Here is an 18,816-nt window from a genome sequence, read left to right on the forward strand (position 1 = left end):
TATAACCACCAGGGTTGTCATCAGAAAGTCGTGTAATTGCGAGTGCTTAAGGTGTAATAATGACATTTTATTGCACTGGTGAATACTTCTCCACAAAGACGGGATGGATATGGTTTTGTTTACTGTAAGTCAGTCAAACAAAAGGCTTGTTGAGAAACAACTGTGACCTAATTAATAGCTTTGTTTATACATTGGCTCTCCAAAGGGATTTACCCAGTTTTGGTTCATTAAGTGCCATTAATGTATTAGGCTTAGAATTCAGTCTTATAAAAATGTTTTCTCAATTTTAACTTTATTAAACATTGTATAGTCATAATGACAGGTAATTTCATCTTCCTCATTTGCTCAATTCCCACAAAACAGTAGAGCAAGAGAGACAAATTAGAAATCCTCTCTCTCTTAATACTCACCAATATATTTACATTAAAGATTGCGTCTTCATACCTGTAGTTTTTAGGCTTAGCTGGTTACTTGTCACCTGTTTCCCTTTCAGCCAGGAGCACAGCCTTTCCCTCCAATCCCTGCACACCCTGGTCATTACAACACTCCGGATTGTCCCTAGTAGCACGAGCAAATGACAGATAAGAGCATCCGCATTTCTGAATTCTTTGGGAATGAATTCTGGAGAACCAAAACCAAGGCTGAGAAACACAGATGGTAGCTCTTCTCTTTATAGGCAGTCTCACGGGTTTATAATCTTTACCTTTCTTTCTAAACTCCAATCTCTTTTTAGTAGTTTCCTCAGAGAAAACAAAACTAGTAACTATTATACCCAGCTGGAAAAGCACAATAAAAGCTCACTTGAGTTTTATTTAAATTCTTATTTTCACCTTCATGGAACTCTTCCTTAATAAACCTACACTGGCCACAATTAGAACATTTCAGAAAGAACAAAAAATTCTACTTCAAAAATATGCTGAGAGATTTAATTGAAATGTTCAGGGGGAAAAATAACTAATATGAAGGCAGAAGGCATGAACTGGGGGAAGAAATACTTTGCGACAGAGCGGTACATGCAGGAGTTTCGCGAGGCGTCTGTGTAGGTCACCATGACCTAACCTTCGTCTTCCCCAGGTGAGGAGAGTGATTTACTGTTTCAAGACCCAGGGAAGGACTCTGAGTAATACTTGACACATGCTACACTATGTTGTCACAGAGAAATCACAGGCACCCATTTTACCAACTGGGGCCCCAACTTCTAAGGTTGGAAATATGTGCATACACCCCTTTGTCACCCGAAGGCCCAGAGCAGACCTGAAAGTCACATTCTCCTGTCCCCACTCTGCCTGTCTCTAAGTGGAGTCTCCCTTTGTTGCTGTCACCATATTTAAGGCTGTTCTGGGCTTTTCTTATGATCAGACTTTTTTCTCCCCCCGTCCTAACCCTCACCTGTCCCTGAGGCCACCTTACTGGAGCTGATGGCATTCTGCCAGTTAACATGGATTATTTTGCAGTTAGTCCATTTAATTTTATGTCCAGGACAGCTACCTGGAACATCTGCAGATACGCAAGTCAGATAACCACATCTTCATTGAGTTTACGTCGCTGACTCGCTCATCCAATATAATGTATTTTTCTGTAACCTACTGCACAGCAGCAAGCAGCTTGAGGTTGGCATTTCCAGAGCGATCCTGGAGCCCAGGGATTAACATTAAAAAGTATGCTTTAGTTTACAGTTTTACTCAGGTACAGGAAGAGTGAGGACCACTGGGAGATTTCAGTTTTTTCTTTTTTTTTTTTTTTGAGACAAAGTCTCGCTTTGTTGCCCAGGCTTGAGTGAGTGCCATGGCGTCAGCCTAGCTCACAGCAACCTCAAACTCCTGGGCTTAAGCGATCCTACTGCCTCAGCCTCCTGAGTAGGTGGGATGACAGGCATGCGCCACCATGCCCGGCTAATTTTTTCTATATATATTTTAGTTGACCAGATAATTTCTTTCTACTTTTAGTAGAGACGGGGTCTCGCTCTTGCTCAGGCTGGTCTTGAACTCCTGACCTCGAGCGATCCACCCGCCTCAGCCTCCCAGAGTGCTAGGATTACAGGCGTGAGCCACCGCGCCCGGCCTCAGTTTTTTCTTATAGATAAGAAAGATGTTAAGGTTAAAATTAATTATACCTGTTTTTCTGTACAAAAAAACAAATTCAGAGTTTCTTTATCTTTTTACTTGTTCTAAAAGATCTGGAATCTCTGATCAAATCAGTAAATATAAGTTGAATATCCCTAATCTGAAATCTGTAGTGCTCCAAAATCTAATACTTTATGAGCTTTGACAGTGACACTCATAGGAAATGCTCATTCTAGCCCCAAGGATTTTGGATAAGGGACGTTCAGCCTGTAGAAATAGGTAAAATTCTATTCCTGGCATTTTTTCCACGTGCATCCTAAATTGTGTCTTGTAGCGCCTGACTCTCCCTCCTTTTCTATCTCTTTTCCAATATTTAATAAAAATGAGTCTCAAACCTGGGCCCTCACGCCTGCTTTCTGTCTTCCTCACTATTCCTCTCTCTCTCTCTCTCTCTTTCTCTCTCGCCCATAGCCATTACCTGGAAGCATGTGGTCCTGTTACCTTAATCCTACAATCCCTGTGCTCCCCTGCCCCTTCTGTTTCCCAAGGCCAGCTGGATCCCTTTGTCTCCTAGTCTCACCCTGTGGTCTTGCCAGACTGCACCAGTTAGACAGTCACCTAGTCACACCCTGGATTTAGTTTCCTTTGCGTTTAACTTTTAGCCACTATGCGTTGGGTGCCTGCTAACCTGTCGTGTACAGCCCTCAGCCCTAGAGATGCACCAGTGAACAAGAGAAGCCACATAACCCTGTCCTTGAGGAGGGGCCAGGCTTGCCTCTGGACCTCTTGTCCCCTGCCGTTCTCGAGTCTGGGATGACCACTGTCCTCCACCCCCATTTCTGCAGGTCCAAGTGTGTCCAGTGCTCAAGGCCCTGCTTGTTTGCTGCTCACTCCTCCCAGAAGCTTCTCCTCAGAACCTCTGGCCAGAGGTGACTTCTGCTGCTGCTAAACTCCTGCTGGTTTTGCCTTTTTTCTTGGATTATAGTCACTTGAATATTTTCTTCTCTCTCATCTTTGAGTATGGGCTTCCAGAAGACAGGGACGGGGACTTAGCTATCTTTGCCTTTTCCCCAGCGTCTAGCATAATGACATGAATGTATTACAGTAAGTGTGCGAGAAATGTGTGCTGAGTAAATTCAGGAATTCTTGAAAGTTCACTTAAATCTCCCCCCAGTGTGTTTTGGCCACGTGTTACTTGTTCTTTATTAATCTTCAAAGTTTAATCAAAATTGGCTTTCTTTTTCTGTGAGTATATACCAGGCGCACAGCAAATAATTGTGAGTCCTGCGTATAACAAAATTGCAGTGGGACAAGGAAGAGGGGAATGTTAATTTTTACAGGCGTATTTTCTTAAATTATGCAGAGTCAATATATCATCCAAATGAAAAGGTATCTTAGAAAATTACATGTTTAAAATTCTCATCACCCTTATTTTACTTCTGATAGTAACTAAACTAATAGTGTATATCTGGGACTAAGCTGGAGAGGAAAGAAGACAGGTTCAGACCTGGGTTCGAATCCCAGCTCTGCCGTCTCCTGATTTATGCAGCCTGGGCCCAGTTATTTAACTTGTCTGCACTTCAGTCTTTATCTCTGGCTGTCAGCATCTTGACAGACTGTTGCTTGCTCATCTTTGAATCTCCCGTTCCTAAAACAGTGCTTTGGTTATAGGTATTGACTTCACATCGGAGCAATGGATGAAAGGGAGGAAGGAAATCATCTGCCTTGTTGTCTACTCTGCTTTGAGAGTTAACGGTGATGACAGTAAAAGCAGAGAATGAATGTTCAACCCATCGCCGTTTTTTAATTCTCCTTTTCAAGTTCAAAAACTGATCTGTTATTTACAGGGTGATTTCGTTGATCTTATGGTAGCCGTATTCTTTGTTACGGTGAATTTCTGTGCCTGGACGTGCGCCACATCTCAAACCTTGTGGATCCATTTGGGGCTATAATATTCCAGTTCATTTTAAGATACTTTATTTTATTTTAATGCGTACTAAAACAGTATTAAAGAGGGCTGTTTTATTTTACAGTTTTAAAGTGTTACCTTACAGAAGTTAAAATTTAAAGTCTAATAAATTATCAAGCATTAATACAAATGATCACAGTTCTGTCACCCCCAAGATTGACAACTCTCCTAACAAAAGAAAACACAGTAGTTAAATTGTTAATATTTATAAGGCTCAAAATATTTTGACAAAAATGATCTTTCTGTGGTTTATATTGTTAATGCTGTTGCTTTTTGAAAGCATTCACTTTTTTTTTTCTGGCTCTGCCTTTTTAGATTCTGGTTAATTCTGAGAACTACTGGTCTCAGTGGCATTCATGTGTTTTCAGGCAATATAAGGGAAATTGGAAAGATCTGCTATTCACTCAAATGTGAATAAATTTAGTAGAAAGTTGGATAAGGACAAAATACTAGCAGTACTTTTCTCCATTCAAAATTATGTAAAATCTTTATAGACAAAGAAGTCCTTCTCTACCAAATCTCAGGCTTTAAAATTTTACTTGTTGCTTCTGCAGACTAAAAATTCACATTTTATAAATTTGATTCACTTATTTACTTAATTGTTAGCATGAGAGAGACCTGTATTTTAAAATTGCAATTTTTTTTTCCTTCAACGTCAGGAGGAGTGGTTATGCCCTATAATGCTATGCTTAAGTAAAATTACACATTCGGGGCACCTAAATTGGCATGCCAAATTATAGGACATTTTAATTATTATGTGGATGTGACAGATTCAATTATTCTTGAACTCTTTTGAGAAAGCTGCCCTTAGCAGTGATTCACAGTAGTAAACAAAAGATTAACAGGAAAATGCCCTTTATGAGACTTAATAAATGTGTCTGATTAAATACCATGGGACAGAATTAACTGCAATATCTAGATGCAGAAAAACAACCTGTGTCCTGCTTAGAGTTTCAGCATATTCTCTTAAGATAAATTTACTCTAAATACAGCCTAAATGAAGAACTAAGTACCACTTAACATCAGAACTATTTTCCTAGGTACGTCATTTGGGCCAATTGTTTCAGACTCTTTCTTCCCTCTGAAACCATTAACCAAAGCCACTAATAAGTCGAAATGCAGAGTTAAGAGCCCCTTTCTCTCTCTTTCAATTTCCAGTGGACATATTAATGAGCAGTAAAATGGCTAAAAGGCAGGCAGCTAAAGAAAGAGAGAGAAAGAAGCAAGGAAAGGTGATTGTGAAAACAGATATTCAGACCCTCTGCAATGCAGGTTAGGCTGCCCCCGTGTGCCATGTGGGCCCACGATCACCGGAATTTGGAGCTCAATTTCTTAATTGCTTCTTTAGTCTTATCCAAAGAGAAAATTGGATTTCTAAAGGTTTCTGTATACAGAGCAATTATGCTAAAGCTGCTTAGGTAGCAGCTCTTTTGGCGAGCCTTGCAGTCTTGGAATAATAGACTACCCCCAGCGCCCACTTCAGGATGCGCCTTAACCGCACTGACAAGGCTTTAGCCCCCCTTAGCAGCTGACATATTCTAGGACCCTGCAGAAAATCCAGAAGCATTTAATTCTTTTCCAGCTATCGCTCAGATGACATCAAACCCACTTGGCAATTAATTTGCTGTCAGGTCTTTGCCATCTGGTTTTTATGACGTCACCCTATGTTTTAGATAAATGGAGTTTGATTTTCTTAAATCAAGACGTTTTCAACTCTGAATATATGTATAAATAGCCCTCAAAGCTTAGAGTCTGAGAGTTAAAAGCACCAACTGATGATAATAACCCAAAATGCCCTTGGCAGAATATAAAATGTCCCAGGCCTGCCAAGCGCCCATAATAATAGTCTAAAACTTTCATTTTCTTCCTTTCCTATAACATTATAATAATAAAAGGTCAGGTTAGGCCTTTGTTTGCTTTGGAACACAGGGTAATCAAACCATTTAAACACCATCCAGGCCTACCACCCAAATAGATTGTCTGTATTCTCCCCGTCCTGGCCTTTTCCGAAATATTGTCTGAGTTATAATATGTTACTGCAAAACATTGTGTTTCAATGGGTTTCTTTCTGCTGATTAACAGGTTTTGGATTCAGGAAGACTGAAAGAATATGATGAGCCATATGTTTTGCTGCAAAATAAAGAGAGCCTATTTTATAAGATGGTGCAACAACTGGGCAAGGCAGAAGCCGCTGCCCTCACTGAAACAGCAAAACAGGTGAGCGTGCTCCAAGGAGTTGTAATTAAAGTTTGTCTCAACAACTCACTCCTCACAATTTGGCACCATGGGTATGGTAACGAGCACTGTGTGCCCTTTTCAATTATAAGCCTTCAGAGCCAAAGCTTCATGACTGGGCCTTAACAATACGTCCCAGGCTGAAGTCAGGTCTGCCAAGCGTCTGCAGAAGCAGGTGGGGGTAGAGTGTGTGCACACGCGCATGTGCAAGCAGGTGTGCCTAAGAGGGAGGGAGACTGCAGACAGGACTTTTTGCACGTTTAGACTCTGTGGGTTCAGATTCTCGTATAAAATGGCATATGGCACCTAATATACCTATATTTTACAGACCTGTTGCGTTTCATTCTTATGAGTGCTTAGCACATTTGAGATGAAAGTGCCGTCAAGGTACACCCAGGAAATTTCAGAGTTTATGAAAATAATGTGGAATATTTACCTGTTCTAGAAAGATCTACCAGGGACATGTGTAGATTGCTTTAGAGTTTTGTTGTATAATTTGTAAATGATGCCGTCACTTTCTCGCCAGGTTTCTCCCGAATTCTTTGTTGTTTAGAATTAGGTCTAAATACCCCTTTATGCTTCCTCTACCTTCTAGAAGATGAAATTGTTATCAGGACAAATCAAGAATTTATAATACCTGAAAGCTAGAGTCTGAATAGTGCTTGAAGGTTCACACAACATCAAAGACATTGAGTTCATGTGATATCTTTCCAACAGTGGTCATGTAGAACCATCTCATTCTACAGGTACAATAACTGCAGTTTGGCTTGAGGGAGTTAGCCAATGTCACGTGGCCACCTGGAAATCTTTCTTAAGATTCTGTGAGGCAGGAGGTTGTATTGGTGGAAGGATGGAGGGGAAGGAAGGAAAGTATGGTGTTCTTGCCACTTGATATGCATGGCTTAGGGTGGAATGGGGACTTTCCAGGGTACATGGTGACACTCCTCATTAAAACTGCTTATGTCTAGGCAGTATACTATGGGTGTGGTTTTCCATTTTCTTTCTTTTCAGTATTTCCTAGATTTTCAACAGCATGGGTAGAATAACATTGCTTGTTTTGTGTAATATTTTAAATATCTATTAAAGATAACAGAATAAGAAATATTTCAGTATTTAAGTGTCCTTCTGCATGAAAGATTATCCAAAGTGTAGCTTAGTGTCCCTTCTGTCACTGTTTCATCCCATTCCTCCTTAGAAATGAGGAGCTGTGCTTTCTACCATCTGTAGGATGTTTCTTTGAATCCTACTTGCATCCTCAGAGCTGTGTGTGCACAGGCTTATGCTGGGTACTAGCAGACGTGTTAGATGTGCTCCAGTCATTGACAACACGAACCAAAGAGTAGAGACGGGCAGATTTATACGTTGAGTCATTGATGACGACAATGATTATGATGATGAGACTTTGAGACTTCTGTGCCGTGCACTGTACCATGATAAAGGTTCTCTTCTCATTATGCCTATTCAAGAGGCTGAGGCTTAGAGAGAGGAAGGGAATTGCTCAGGACCTCACAGCTGGCCGAGTAATTGGCAGAGTCCAGGTTCAATCCTAGGTTCAGGGAGGGCAGAGTCTGTGTTCTGAATTTTTCATAAGAATTACATTGTGTATTAATGAGCAGGAAAGCTGTACTTGAAGCACTACATTCTTTTTTCATGCCTAATACTTTTATCTTCTAGATTATCTCCCAAAGCTTCCCTCATAAAACCTGATCAATCATTTGGCATTCCCTGTATAATCTAGTCACAAAACAGCCAGGAACCTGGGAAACCCTTTTTGTTCTTCGACACCTCAGGCAATTCATATCAAAGTAATGTGTCCCCACGTACATGTCAAAGTCCCCATTTTGAAACCATATTATATATTATCAAGGCATTGAATAAGAAGTAGATCGTCGAATATTAGATAGCTCCACCTAACATACTATGGTTCATCACCCTTGTTTTACAGTTGAGGAAACTAAGGTCCCACGAAGTAAGGTGGGCCCAGTGTTAGACTAGTTAGTAGCAGAGACAGTGTTAGAAATCTGTTCTTTCTGTTGTTTTGCTTCGGGTGTAACATACATGCAGAAAAGCACTTAGGTCACAGAATTAGAAATCACGTGATTCCTGTTCTGGTAACTTTCATCTAATTCAGTAATATTAATGATAACTTACATTTGTACAGTTATTTTACATAGTTCTTGCATGTATGATTTCACTTCATTCTTGCAGAACTTTTTTTTTTAAATTTTTATTGATGAGGATATTGGGTCAAGGGTTCTCATGATGTTGGCACAGAGCTGGTCAGCGGAGAACAGAAGGCAGATTGTTGGGTGAGGCTGACGCGTTGCCCTGGTCACTGCGTTCTGTGTCGTGTTTGAAAACACTGCTCCTTGTTTCATTTGGTATCTAAGGTGAGGCCAGTCACCCGAATTTACACAGTAGCAGAACATTCCTCTTGAATTTCACTCCTGCCTCACCGCTGCCTCAGGTCACCTCTAAAGAAAGGCTTAAGGAAATACATATCTTGACTCTCATCCGAGTTGAATATCTTCTTGACATTATTTCTACATGCACTTGGTCCTCTTAGGAGAACAAGCTGTCAGATTGTCAACCTTTTAAATGTACAAACATCAGATATCAATGCATCATTCAGAACTATAACACCGTGAGGATTAGTCTAAATCAACAAGTTTTTCACTCTAACAGATTAGAATTCATTTGTTTGAAAAGAAAACTCAACATCTGGGGAAAGGTACTTCCAAGTCACGTATTCTTGACCACGTAGTTGCTTTTCCGAAAATGGTGCAGGCAAGCTGAATCACTCTGACCTTTGGAGATGACTCATGAGAAAGTACTTTTTAGATACATAAAGCTGAAGGAGGGGTACGCTAGTTTGCTCAGGCTGCCCTAACAAAGTCCCAACAACAGAAGTTTGTTTTCTCACAGTTCTGGAGCCTGGAAGTTTGAGATCAAGATATGAGCAGCGTTGAATTCCTCTGGGGACTCTTTCCTTGGCTTGTAGATGGCCACCTTGCAGCTGTGTGTTCACATCCTCCTCCTCTGTGTCCTGACTGCCTCTTCTTATAAGGACACCAGTCATTGGATTAGGGCCCACCCCAAAGACCTCGTTTTAATTTAATTGTCTCTTTCAAGGCACTATCTCCAAATGCAGTCAAAATCTGAGGGGCTGGGGTTTAGGCTTGCAACTTAGGAATTTGGGGAGGACACACAATTCAGCCCATAACGAAGGGTGAATGCCTGTCCCTGATGAAGCAGACCTAATTAAGGTTTTTAACGTTCCTTTGTTCCTAATTATAACAGAACATAGCCATCTGTGAAACCACCAGATACGACTCAAAAGTTATGAAATACCAACATATCCTAGGTTCTAGAAACCTGGCCCTGTTTGGATAGGTGCAAGAGGCTCTTAGCAGCCAGTGACCTTGTGTAAGGCACCCAGGGTCTCCGAGCATCAGGGTCCTCATCTGTAGTGCAGGGACTGTGGGAGTGCCCTGGCTTCTTCACAGTCACAGGGTTTAGGTGAGGTAGCATATGTTTAAGTGCTTTGAAGACTATAAAGTGTTTTACAGATAAAAGCAAATTCTACTTATTGATGATAAAAATGTAATTATTTTTTAAAAGGCTATAGAGTGAACCCTTACTCCCAATAATAACAAAAGAAGTATCCAAAGTTCTTCTAAGAAGCTTTAGAGACTCTAAATTTTTTAAAAAATTATTATTATTATACATATATTTTTGAGACAGGGTCTTGCTCTGTCATGCATGCTAGAATGCAGTGGCATCTTCATAGCTCACTGCTCAAACTCCTGGGCTCAAGCGATCCTCCTGCCTCAGCCTCCTGAGTAGCTGAGACTATAGGCGCATACCACCACGCCGGTTAGTTTTTCTATTTTTAATAGAGGTGGGGTCTCGCTTTTGCTCAGGCTAGTCTCGAATTCCTGAGGTCAAGCAATCCTCCCACCTCAGCCTTCCGGAGTGCTAGGATTACAGGCATGAGCCACTGAGCCCAGTCTAAAATTATTTTTAATAGCTTAACAGGTGATACATACTGATTGTACAAAATAAAAAAAATTTATAGGGTGTGGGTTTTTTTTTTTTAACTTTTATAAGTAAAATGTCTCTCTTCCACGCCTATCTCCCGTCATGCAGTTCCTTCACCCGGATGGAGCCCCGGCACTGCCTTCTGTAGTTTTGTTGATAATATTCAGTGCATAACCAAGAACATGTGCATATCTGGCCTTTCTGTTTTCTAAGCACAAGTTATGTCTGTTTTTTACTTTATTTCATTTAATATTATATTTCAGATAGTATCAGTATGTATAATTATCTCATTTTTAATGGCTACCTAGCATATATACTTTCTCCAATCTCTATATTCCATTTTTACCTTCCAATTAAATTAGCTATTATATTTTTATGTTTTTTCCCCCAAAGAATTAGCTGTCAGATTTATTTACAAGTTCTTATATTCTGTTTTTCAGTTGATCAATTTCTGCTTTTGTCTTTAATTCTTCCCTTTTTTGATTTTGTTGTTGCTTACTTCTTGAATACATTTGTATTCATTCTTCCTTATTAATATAAATATTTTAAAGCTGCAAATTTTCCTCTGAATACGGCTTTAACTGTATCCTGTAGGTTCTGATATATAGTGGCATTCATCATAGTTCATTTTATATGTACATATTCTGCAATTTTGGTTTTGATTTTTCTCTTTGGGTTAGAAATTATTTAAGAGAGAGGTTTTTTTTAAACATTTTGTGATAGGGTTTCTTTTCTATTTTAGTCATTGATTTTACTTTCATTGCAATGTTGTCTGTACTGTATCTACCCATGTGGAATTTATTAATACTTTTGTTTTCTAGCATATAAGTAATTTTTGTTGTCGGCATTAAAAATATGGAATACTGTCTGTTTAATAACTTTTAGTTAGGTCTACTTTATTAATTACATTATTCAGGTCTTTTCTATTCCTATTTATATTAGTCTATCTGATGTGACTTAGATCTAGAGAGGTGAATTAGTGTCATACTGTACATGTTTTCTCTTTGTGGTTCCTGTCATTTTTGTCTTGGTAATTTTGATGCTATGATTTTCATTTCTTGGATTTTTACTATGAATTATATTTTCTACAGTTTTAAAGTGCTTTTCTTTGACTGCCTTACTGTTCCTGGCCCTGAGTCCAAGCTAATTCAAAACTAAGATTGGGTCTCCTGTGTTCACTTTGTTTTCATTTGCCCAGTATGTCTTTGTCTGTCTTTGAATATCCAAAGTTTGTCACTGGATATGGCATCTAGTTAGGTTTTCCTCTAAAATTTAATCTTAGCCCCCTCGCTTTTTTTTTTAAACAGATGAGTTTAGTCCATTTACATTCATTGCGATTATATGTATGTTTTATCTTAGTACTATCATGTGAGATGCTTTTAATTTTTTGTGGTTTTTTTTATCTTTTAATTTATAGTTGGTGATTTTTTGTTTTTTTTGCTTACTGTTTTATATGTATTCCTTTAGTTTCTTCTGAATGTTCTGTTTCTTTATTAGTATTTACTCCCCATTATAAACAATGACAGTATAAGTATACTTCTCTGTCTCCATTCTACCACCAAATTTTAGTTTAGTTTTTCTTCTGCTGTTTGCTTTCAACCCTTAATTATTCTTAAGCTTCTATTTGACTGTTTTAAATGATACCTTCTCCATCTCTTACTTAGCTAAAGTTTATCGTCTAGGACTTTGAAAACTTCAGTGAATCTGAGAAATCCATTTAGTCCATCATGACCAGTGTGTTAGAAGAAGTGAAATAGGAAAGAATGGGATGGAGGAAATATAACAATGTATCTTTTATAGTAATAGTAAATATTTCATGATACTCTTTTCAATATAGATACAGATATAGCTAGTAGATGTATTCCAAGTCTCAATGTAAAATGAAATGTATTTATTATTTTGAGTAACAGAAAAAAAGTTTGCAAAACAGTGCTCTATATCATCATAAAGGAGGGTCTGTTGGAGCTAGAATAAGGATGATTGCATGTCTGAAATCTTTGTCTGCTGCTTCTCTAATTTAAATTTGCTGGTTATAAATTCTTGTATCATACCTTCTTTCCCTTAGTATGTTGTAATCTTTGCTCTAAAGTCTTTTAGTGTTGTCTATTCAGATGGGGAAGTCTAAGGCAACGTTAGACTTAAATTGATCTTTTTTTCTCCAAGGGGTCATTAGTTTTTCCTAGGACATCCTTGTGTGCTTTTGGACTTAAGACTTAAGTTTTCTTTTGTTTCTGGAAGTTTGCTTAATTGTTATCTTTGACATTTTTTTTATTTGATTGAATTGACCTCTTTACAAATATGTATGTATCATTTATATGTTGTATGTCCTTTGTCTGTTTTATAAAACTATTTTTCTCTTTAATCGTTTTTAATTCTTTATTAATTTATAGTCATTTGCTTACTCGCTCAGGCTTGTTCCCCATGCCTCATACTGTTTTTTCAGCAGCGGCTAATTTTGTGCTTCCTTCAGTTGAAAATTTCTTTGATATGTTCATTTTTCTCTTCTACTTTATTTTGGCCTCTGTCAACTCATGTTTCAGCATCTTCTGTTGTTTTGCCATGTTTTTTCTGTATTCTTCTATCTCTGTTATGCACAGGTTGATTGTTCTGCTACATTTCCTTTGAAAGGTTTTTTTTTTTTTTTTAATAATTTTCATCTGCTCAGCGTCTGTCATGTGTTTATCTTGTTCCTTTCCTTACTTTTAGTTTGTATATTTTACAGATCCTGTACCACTTTTTAAAAATTATCATTCCTGCTCCTCACCTGTGAACAAAATGAGTTTTTCCTAGACCAGATAGCTGCAGGGTAGTTGTTTCTAGGGCGTTGTTTCAGACTAAAGAAAATTCTCACTGCTTAATATGGAAGTACCTTATGACCCAGGGAGGGAGGAGAGAGAGCAAGAGAGAAAGAAATTGAGAATGCATGTTTGTTTAGCCTTTCCTCCTCCTGAGCCTACAGAGATGGACAGTTACAGTGTTTGCATTTCAGAATCTCTTCTCCTAAGGCCTCACCAATGTGCATTCTTCAGGCAAATATGTTTCTATGTGATTCTTTATTGACACACCTTAGAGTTCTCCTGTTAATTGAAGAACTGTGCACTCCTATGTGCCAAGGTCTGCTCCAGTTGCAACTGGGTCCAAATCGGGCCAGGACAAGACAGAGAGAGGATGCCTATGGGAATCATAATTAATAAGGAGCTTCAGATGACTCCTGATTTTATCAAAGATTCAATTTATATTTTTATTTCTCAGTATCTTTGATGATCATTGTGATTTCCAAAAGGATAAGGAGAGAGAAAATTCATTGTTATCTTGAAAGCTGAAGTCCTTTCTAACTCTCCATTACTCCTTAACCTTGACAAATATACATGCCAATTATGTATACAAAATTAGACCTGCTTTAAAGATAGTGAATTTGAGGCCTTGAGAGTTACTGTGATTGAACTAGGGCCATACAGGTCAGTAAGAATGACAATGACAGAGTCTCGAGCCAAAATTTAACAGGTTGCATGGTGTCTTAGGAATGCAATGTAAATAAAGCCCAGTTGCTCTCCTTTGTTCATGCAAGGGAGCTTTTATTGCTCTGTTGCCTTTACTAAAATCTAATGTCATTATGGTGGCTTTGTTAATTGAGCCAGAGTTTAAATACTGAACTTAGCTTTAACCTACATTAGAGGAGCTATAGTGATCCAAACCCAAAAGGAGGGAGAGGGACAAGATTCCCAGCGCTCTTATGGCATTGTCTCTCCTAAGCTTCACAACCCTCTGATCTGGCATTATTATCTCTTTTGACACATGAAGAAACAGAAACAGAAGAGCCTAGGTAACTTCCCAAAGCCACCGGTTAGTAGGTGTTGATGCTCCAACTTCTGTCAACTTTCAACTGTACCTTTCTGCCTCCTGGGATACCATATTCACTCAATGAAAGTTGTCTCAACCACACCTTTGGGGTTCTGTAAAGATAAAATCAAAAGATCCACAAAAGGGACTGCTAGATGCTTTGTTTTCATCTTTCAAGCCAGGTGATGCTGCTACTTTCCATGTACTAAGGGGCCACTTCTGAGTAGCATTCATAATCACACCCAACGCTTAACTCGGCATGTTTTCAACCTTCAGTTTGTAGCCATTAATTAGTTCCTATGAGGTAAGTCATTGTTATCTCATTTTACAGATGAGGCAGCCAGCATGGAAAGTGGTTAAGTAATTTTTCTAGGATCAGCAATGAGTCTCAGGAGGGAGCTGAGACTGGACCTCTCCATCCCAGGCTTAGCCTATGACCCTGCTAAAGATTGCTTAGTAATTTCAGTTCCCTCCGGGGGATGGACATGCTTGAAGTTCTGACTCAGGCGGGGCAAAGGCAATACATACAATCTAAACAGTTGTACCCCCGTAATATGCTGAAATAAAAAATTTCAATTCCCTTCATCACCTGTGCTGTTCAAAAAGATGCTTTATCTACCCTGTGGTGTTATCCATAATATATTATAGAACATGGTAACAGATGAGAAAAAGAAAGGTCAAATCAAAGATTATATACACAGGAAACTTGTTTTCAACAAAGTATTTCAGACCATGAAACTAAGATCATTTTGTTTAAAAAATTGCTAATATTTTCTTTATAAAGAATTACAGGCCGGGCGCGGTGGCTCACGCCTGTAATCCTAGCACTCTGGGAGGCCGAGGCGGGTGGATCGCTCGAGGTCAGGAGTTCGAGACCAGCCTGAGCAAGAGCGAGACCCCGTCTCTACTAAAAATAGAAAGAAATTATATGGACAACTAAAATATATATACAAAAAATTAGCCGGGCATGGTGGCGCATGCCTGTAGTCCCAGCTACTCGGGAGGCTGAGGCAGTAGGATCACTTAAGCCCAGGAGTTTGAGGTTGCTGTGAGCTAGACTGACACCACAGCACTCACTCTAGCCCGGGCAACAGAGTGAGACTCTGTCTCAAAAAAAAAAAAAAAAAAAGAAAGAGTTACATTAAGGGGATTATGGGGAAGGAACTGGCTTATTTTGGAGGGATTATTAGGCAGTAGAAAGTGAAGTTTATGTCCATTTGATCTTTTGGCTATTTTTAGTTTCACTAAGAAATAGCTTTTTTTTGGAATGCATAAATCTATAAACACACAAAATATGGCTACCTTAAAAGTGGGGGAGGGAGATTATATGAAATTACCCCCAAAATGTTTTATTTTTGCATATTTGCATTATAATGGAAATAGCTTCAGATTTCATCCAAGCATTATTGGACAATTTATTTGCTCCTTAAGTGATGTTTTAATATATAGTGTTTTTTATGTAATGATGTTTTTGGAGTAAGAAGTATGCAAGCAATGAAAGAAAAAGAAAACACACTTAATATGTAGGTAGGTGTCTCGGCATTTTGTACATGAAGCCCATTATCTCCAAATGATAACTTTGTTGACAGTACCCACAAATATATTTGGAGCCAGGTTTTATAAAATAGATCCAGAATCATATGACTAAGAGACCCAGCTGATGACATGTGTCAGCCTCAGATAGATGGTACATTTTCTGTTTTAAAGACTCAAACAAAACTTTTCACATTCTTCTTTGAAAAAAAAAAAAATTACATTTGAAGTCCTTTTTTCGCCCAAACACATTTTGAGATAAGAGCTCACAAGTCTTGACATTATTTCATTTTGTTATGCGCATCTGTCAAGGAACCAAGATATGATACAGCTACTAAAAACTGATGATTGTGGAACAGAGAAACTTGACAGCATTTCATTTCCTTTATGTTCTGATTATACATTTATCAGGAAACCTGTATCTCTTCCAGTTCAGCTAGAAATTGGTAGAATTCAGGAACTCAAAGGCTTGGCAAAGAACTGTCCTATTATTTGGTATCATCTTACATTTTAGAGAAGTTGCTTGGTTGAGTCATTGTGAAAGCCTTTGCTTCTCTTTTCATTATCATGGGCCACTATCCACAGACCGCATTTCTATAGACCCTATAACTGCTTTGCCGCACAAATTAAACGCCAGGATATTTCATATATACACGGCTGCGTTTCAATGCTTGTCAATCAGAGTTTATAAAATATAGGGATTACAACTTGATATTAACATCCAAATCTATTGTGCTCGTTTTATGTGTGAAAATGAGAAACCCTCATGCAGACACTAGATTTCCCGGCCTCTTTGTTGCCCTGTTTTTAATTCATCTCCAGGTTTTGAATCAGTAAAATGACTTTGCTTATCAATTTAATGTAGTGATAAAACCTATCTGTGCATCAGAGTGATCGGAGCTAAAGTGGCTCTACAGGTTGTTTGGCATTCAGCACAGCCCTGCTGAGGGTCTCAGGGGGGCTCATTCCTCCATAGAATATATGCATCCCTGTTTTTGAATTGTGCTTCACATGAACAGGTGGACATAGAACTGTATTGTTTTAGGGAGAAGGACTTGAACACTTTTAAATATGTTCTTTTCATGCTTGCCTATTTTTTTTTTTTTTTTGAACAGGTGTACTACAAAAGGAATTATCCAGATATTGCCCAGACTGACCATGTGGTAATGAACACTTCCAATGGACAGCCCTCGGCCTTCACTATTTTTGAGACGGCACTGTGATTCTACCAAGATGTCACGCCTATTCCGGAGGCATTTTCTAATGGTTTTTGCACTACGTAAACTACATTGTACTTTTTATACTCGATCAACAAATATTTGTACATACATGATGTTAGTTCATTTGGGTTTTCTCCCTGACTTCATCCAGTGATGTCAAGCTCTAACAAAAGGGCTAATTTTTATTTAAATGTTGTTGGTTTTTTTAAAATCCAAATCAGAGGTGCAGACCACCAACAAAAGGTGTCTACCAGGTTTTGTGCCTTAAGAGACTCCAGAGCCAAAGCTCATTGTTAAGGAATAGGACAAAATTGGCACAGGTTTGGGTTTGTGTAACTACCCCCAAAATTACATATTAATTTCCAGTTGTATCAGGGATTCTATTTACTTGAAGACTGTGTGAAGTTGCCATTTGTCTCACAATTTTCTTTAACATAAGTGGGATCCATTATTTCCCCCAAAGGCCTCTAGTTATTATAAAATAGTACAGATAAAACCAGTAGGAAATACAAAAAATATATTTAAGTCACATCAGAGTAGGGCAAAGCTACCACCCCCCATCCATACCAAAAATATATATGGTTAAAGTATTGAAGAACAATATTTTATCATATGTTCTAGAAAGGAGAAGGGGTTATAATACTGTCTCAAAACGGGAGGTGATTTGATACTGAAGGACACAAGTGTGACCATCCCTCATCTTTTAGAGTTTTGAGATTCTGATATGGTAACTGTGTTGCGGTTTTGGACTCAGCGTGGTGATACTTTCCACAAAGGCCAAACCTCCAACTGTAATTCCTGAAATAATATGTTATTATTATTATTGGAGTTCTGGCTTATGGAAGGTTAACCCTCTGTGAACTGTAAGCCTTTGGCCTTTATTGACATCCTTTGTAAGTTGCATTGGCTTTCCTAACTCGGTGAGACAAACCGAGAAAAGCACTGACTGTAATCGTGCAGTACGTTCTCAGGATGCATCCAGAAGGTTCATTTTCATGAGCCTGTGCAGGTTAGTTTACTTAAGACCACTAATAGCAGTTTCTTTAGAGTTTCTGATTAGTGAATCAACAAACCGCAAAACTTCCTAGGACCTGGTGTACTTTTTTGAACTATGGGTCTTCACTTTTTCTTGGTGGTGGCTGTGGTATGTTGAGTTCAGTTTACTTAAAGGCGTTACTGTCGTGGTTTAAGGTGGATTCTAATGACCTCTCAGGATAAGGTGTAACCACCCTTAAATTGCATATTCTAATACATGGACACATGGACACATAGATGTGCCTTGAGGTGGTAGGCTTTTGAGAAACAGAAGTTTTATAGAATGCACCCTTAAAAAGCACACACAAGCTAACTACCAAAATACATTGAGTGCAGTAGCTGTTCAACTCTTTGTATTTAGAAATATGGTTACTGTTCAGTTGAATAAAACCACACACAATAAGATGTTTGTTAATAAGTCGTGGTTAGTATTTTAGGCAACTGAAATGACAGCAGTGATAATAATGAGGTTTGTTCAAACATTAGGTATATTTGAAATGTATATATGTTTATTTGATCTTTAGAGGGTAAAGGCTGTCATATAAACATGTTTCTATTTCATTTCTGTTTTAATGTTATAGAGTTTTTTAATGAAACAAAATTCAGTTGAAATAAATGTCAATTTTTTATCTACATTCAGAGATATGTACTTTTCTTCTTAGAGGGATTACTGACTCGTCCTTAGTGATAAAAGCCAATGAGTTCTCCTGAGATCAAAAATTAGGAGCTCCAAAAATAACTTTCATTATCAACTGGTTTTCTTGGTTAATTGGGTGTACCAAATATTCTAAGCAGATTTCAGTGGGTTTCGAACAGATTGAAGCAGTTGCTATTTAAGCAAGTCCAGGAAGGGAGGGTATTACCTTATGCCTCAGGCTTG

The 18,816-nt window shown here is 38.4% G+C and overlaps 1 protein-coding gene across 2 annotated transcripts in view; it reads left to right on the top strand.

Annotated features, from left to right (window-relative positions):
* Window positions 1–18,571, top strand: part of ABCC4 (ATP binding cassette subfamily C member 4 (PEL blood group)) — a 226,468-nt gene extending 207,897 nt beyond the window's left edge. For both annotated transcript variants that reach the window (XM_069467093.1, XM_069467094.1), the window contains 2 exons: window positions 6,115–6,249; window positions 16,797–18,571. In XM_069467093.1, coding sequence (XP_069323194.1) covers window positions 6,115–6,249; window positions 16,797–16,904 — 243 coding nt within the window. In that variant the 3' untranslated portion in view covers window positions 16,905–18,571. The remainder of the gene's footprint in view (window positions 1–6,114; window positions 6,250–16,796) is intronic.
* The last annotated feature ends 245 nt before the right edge of the window (window positions 18,572–18,816 follow it).

This window comes from Eulemur rufifrons, chromosome 4 (genome assembly GCF_041146395.1).
Source record: "Eulemur rufifrons isolate Redbay chromosome 4, OSU_ERuf_1, whole genome shotgun sequence".
NCBI lineage: Eukaryota > Metazoa > Chordata > Mammalia > Primates > Lemuridae > Eulemur > Eulemur rufifrons.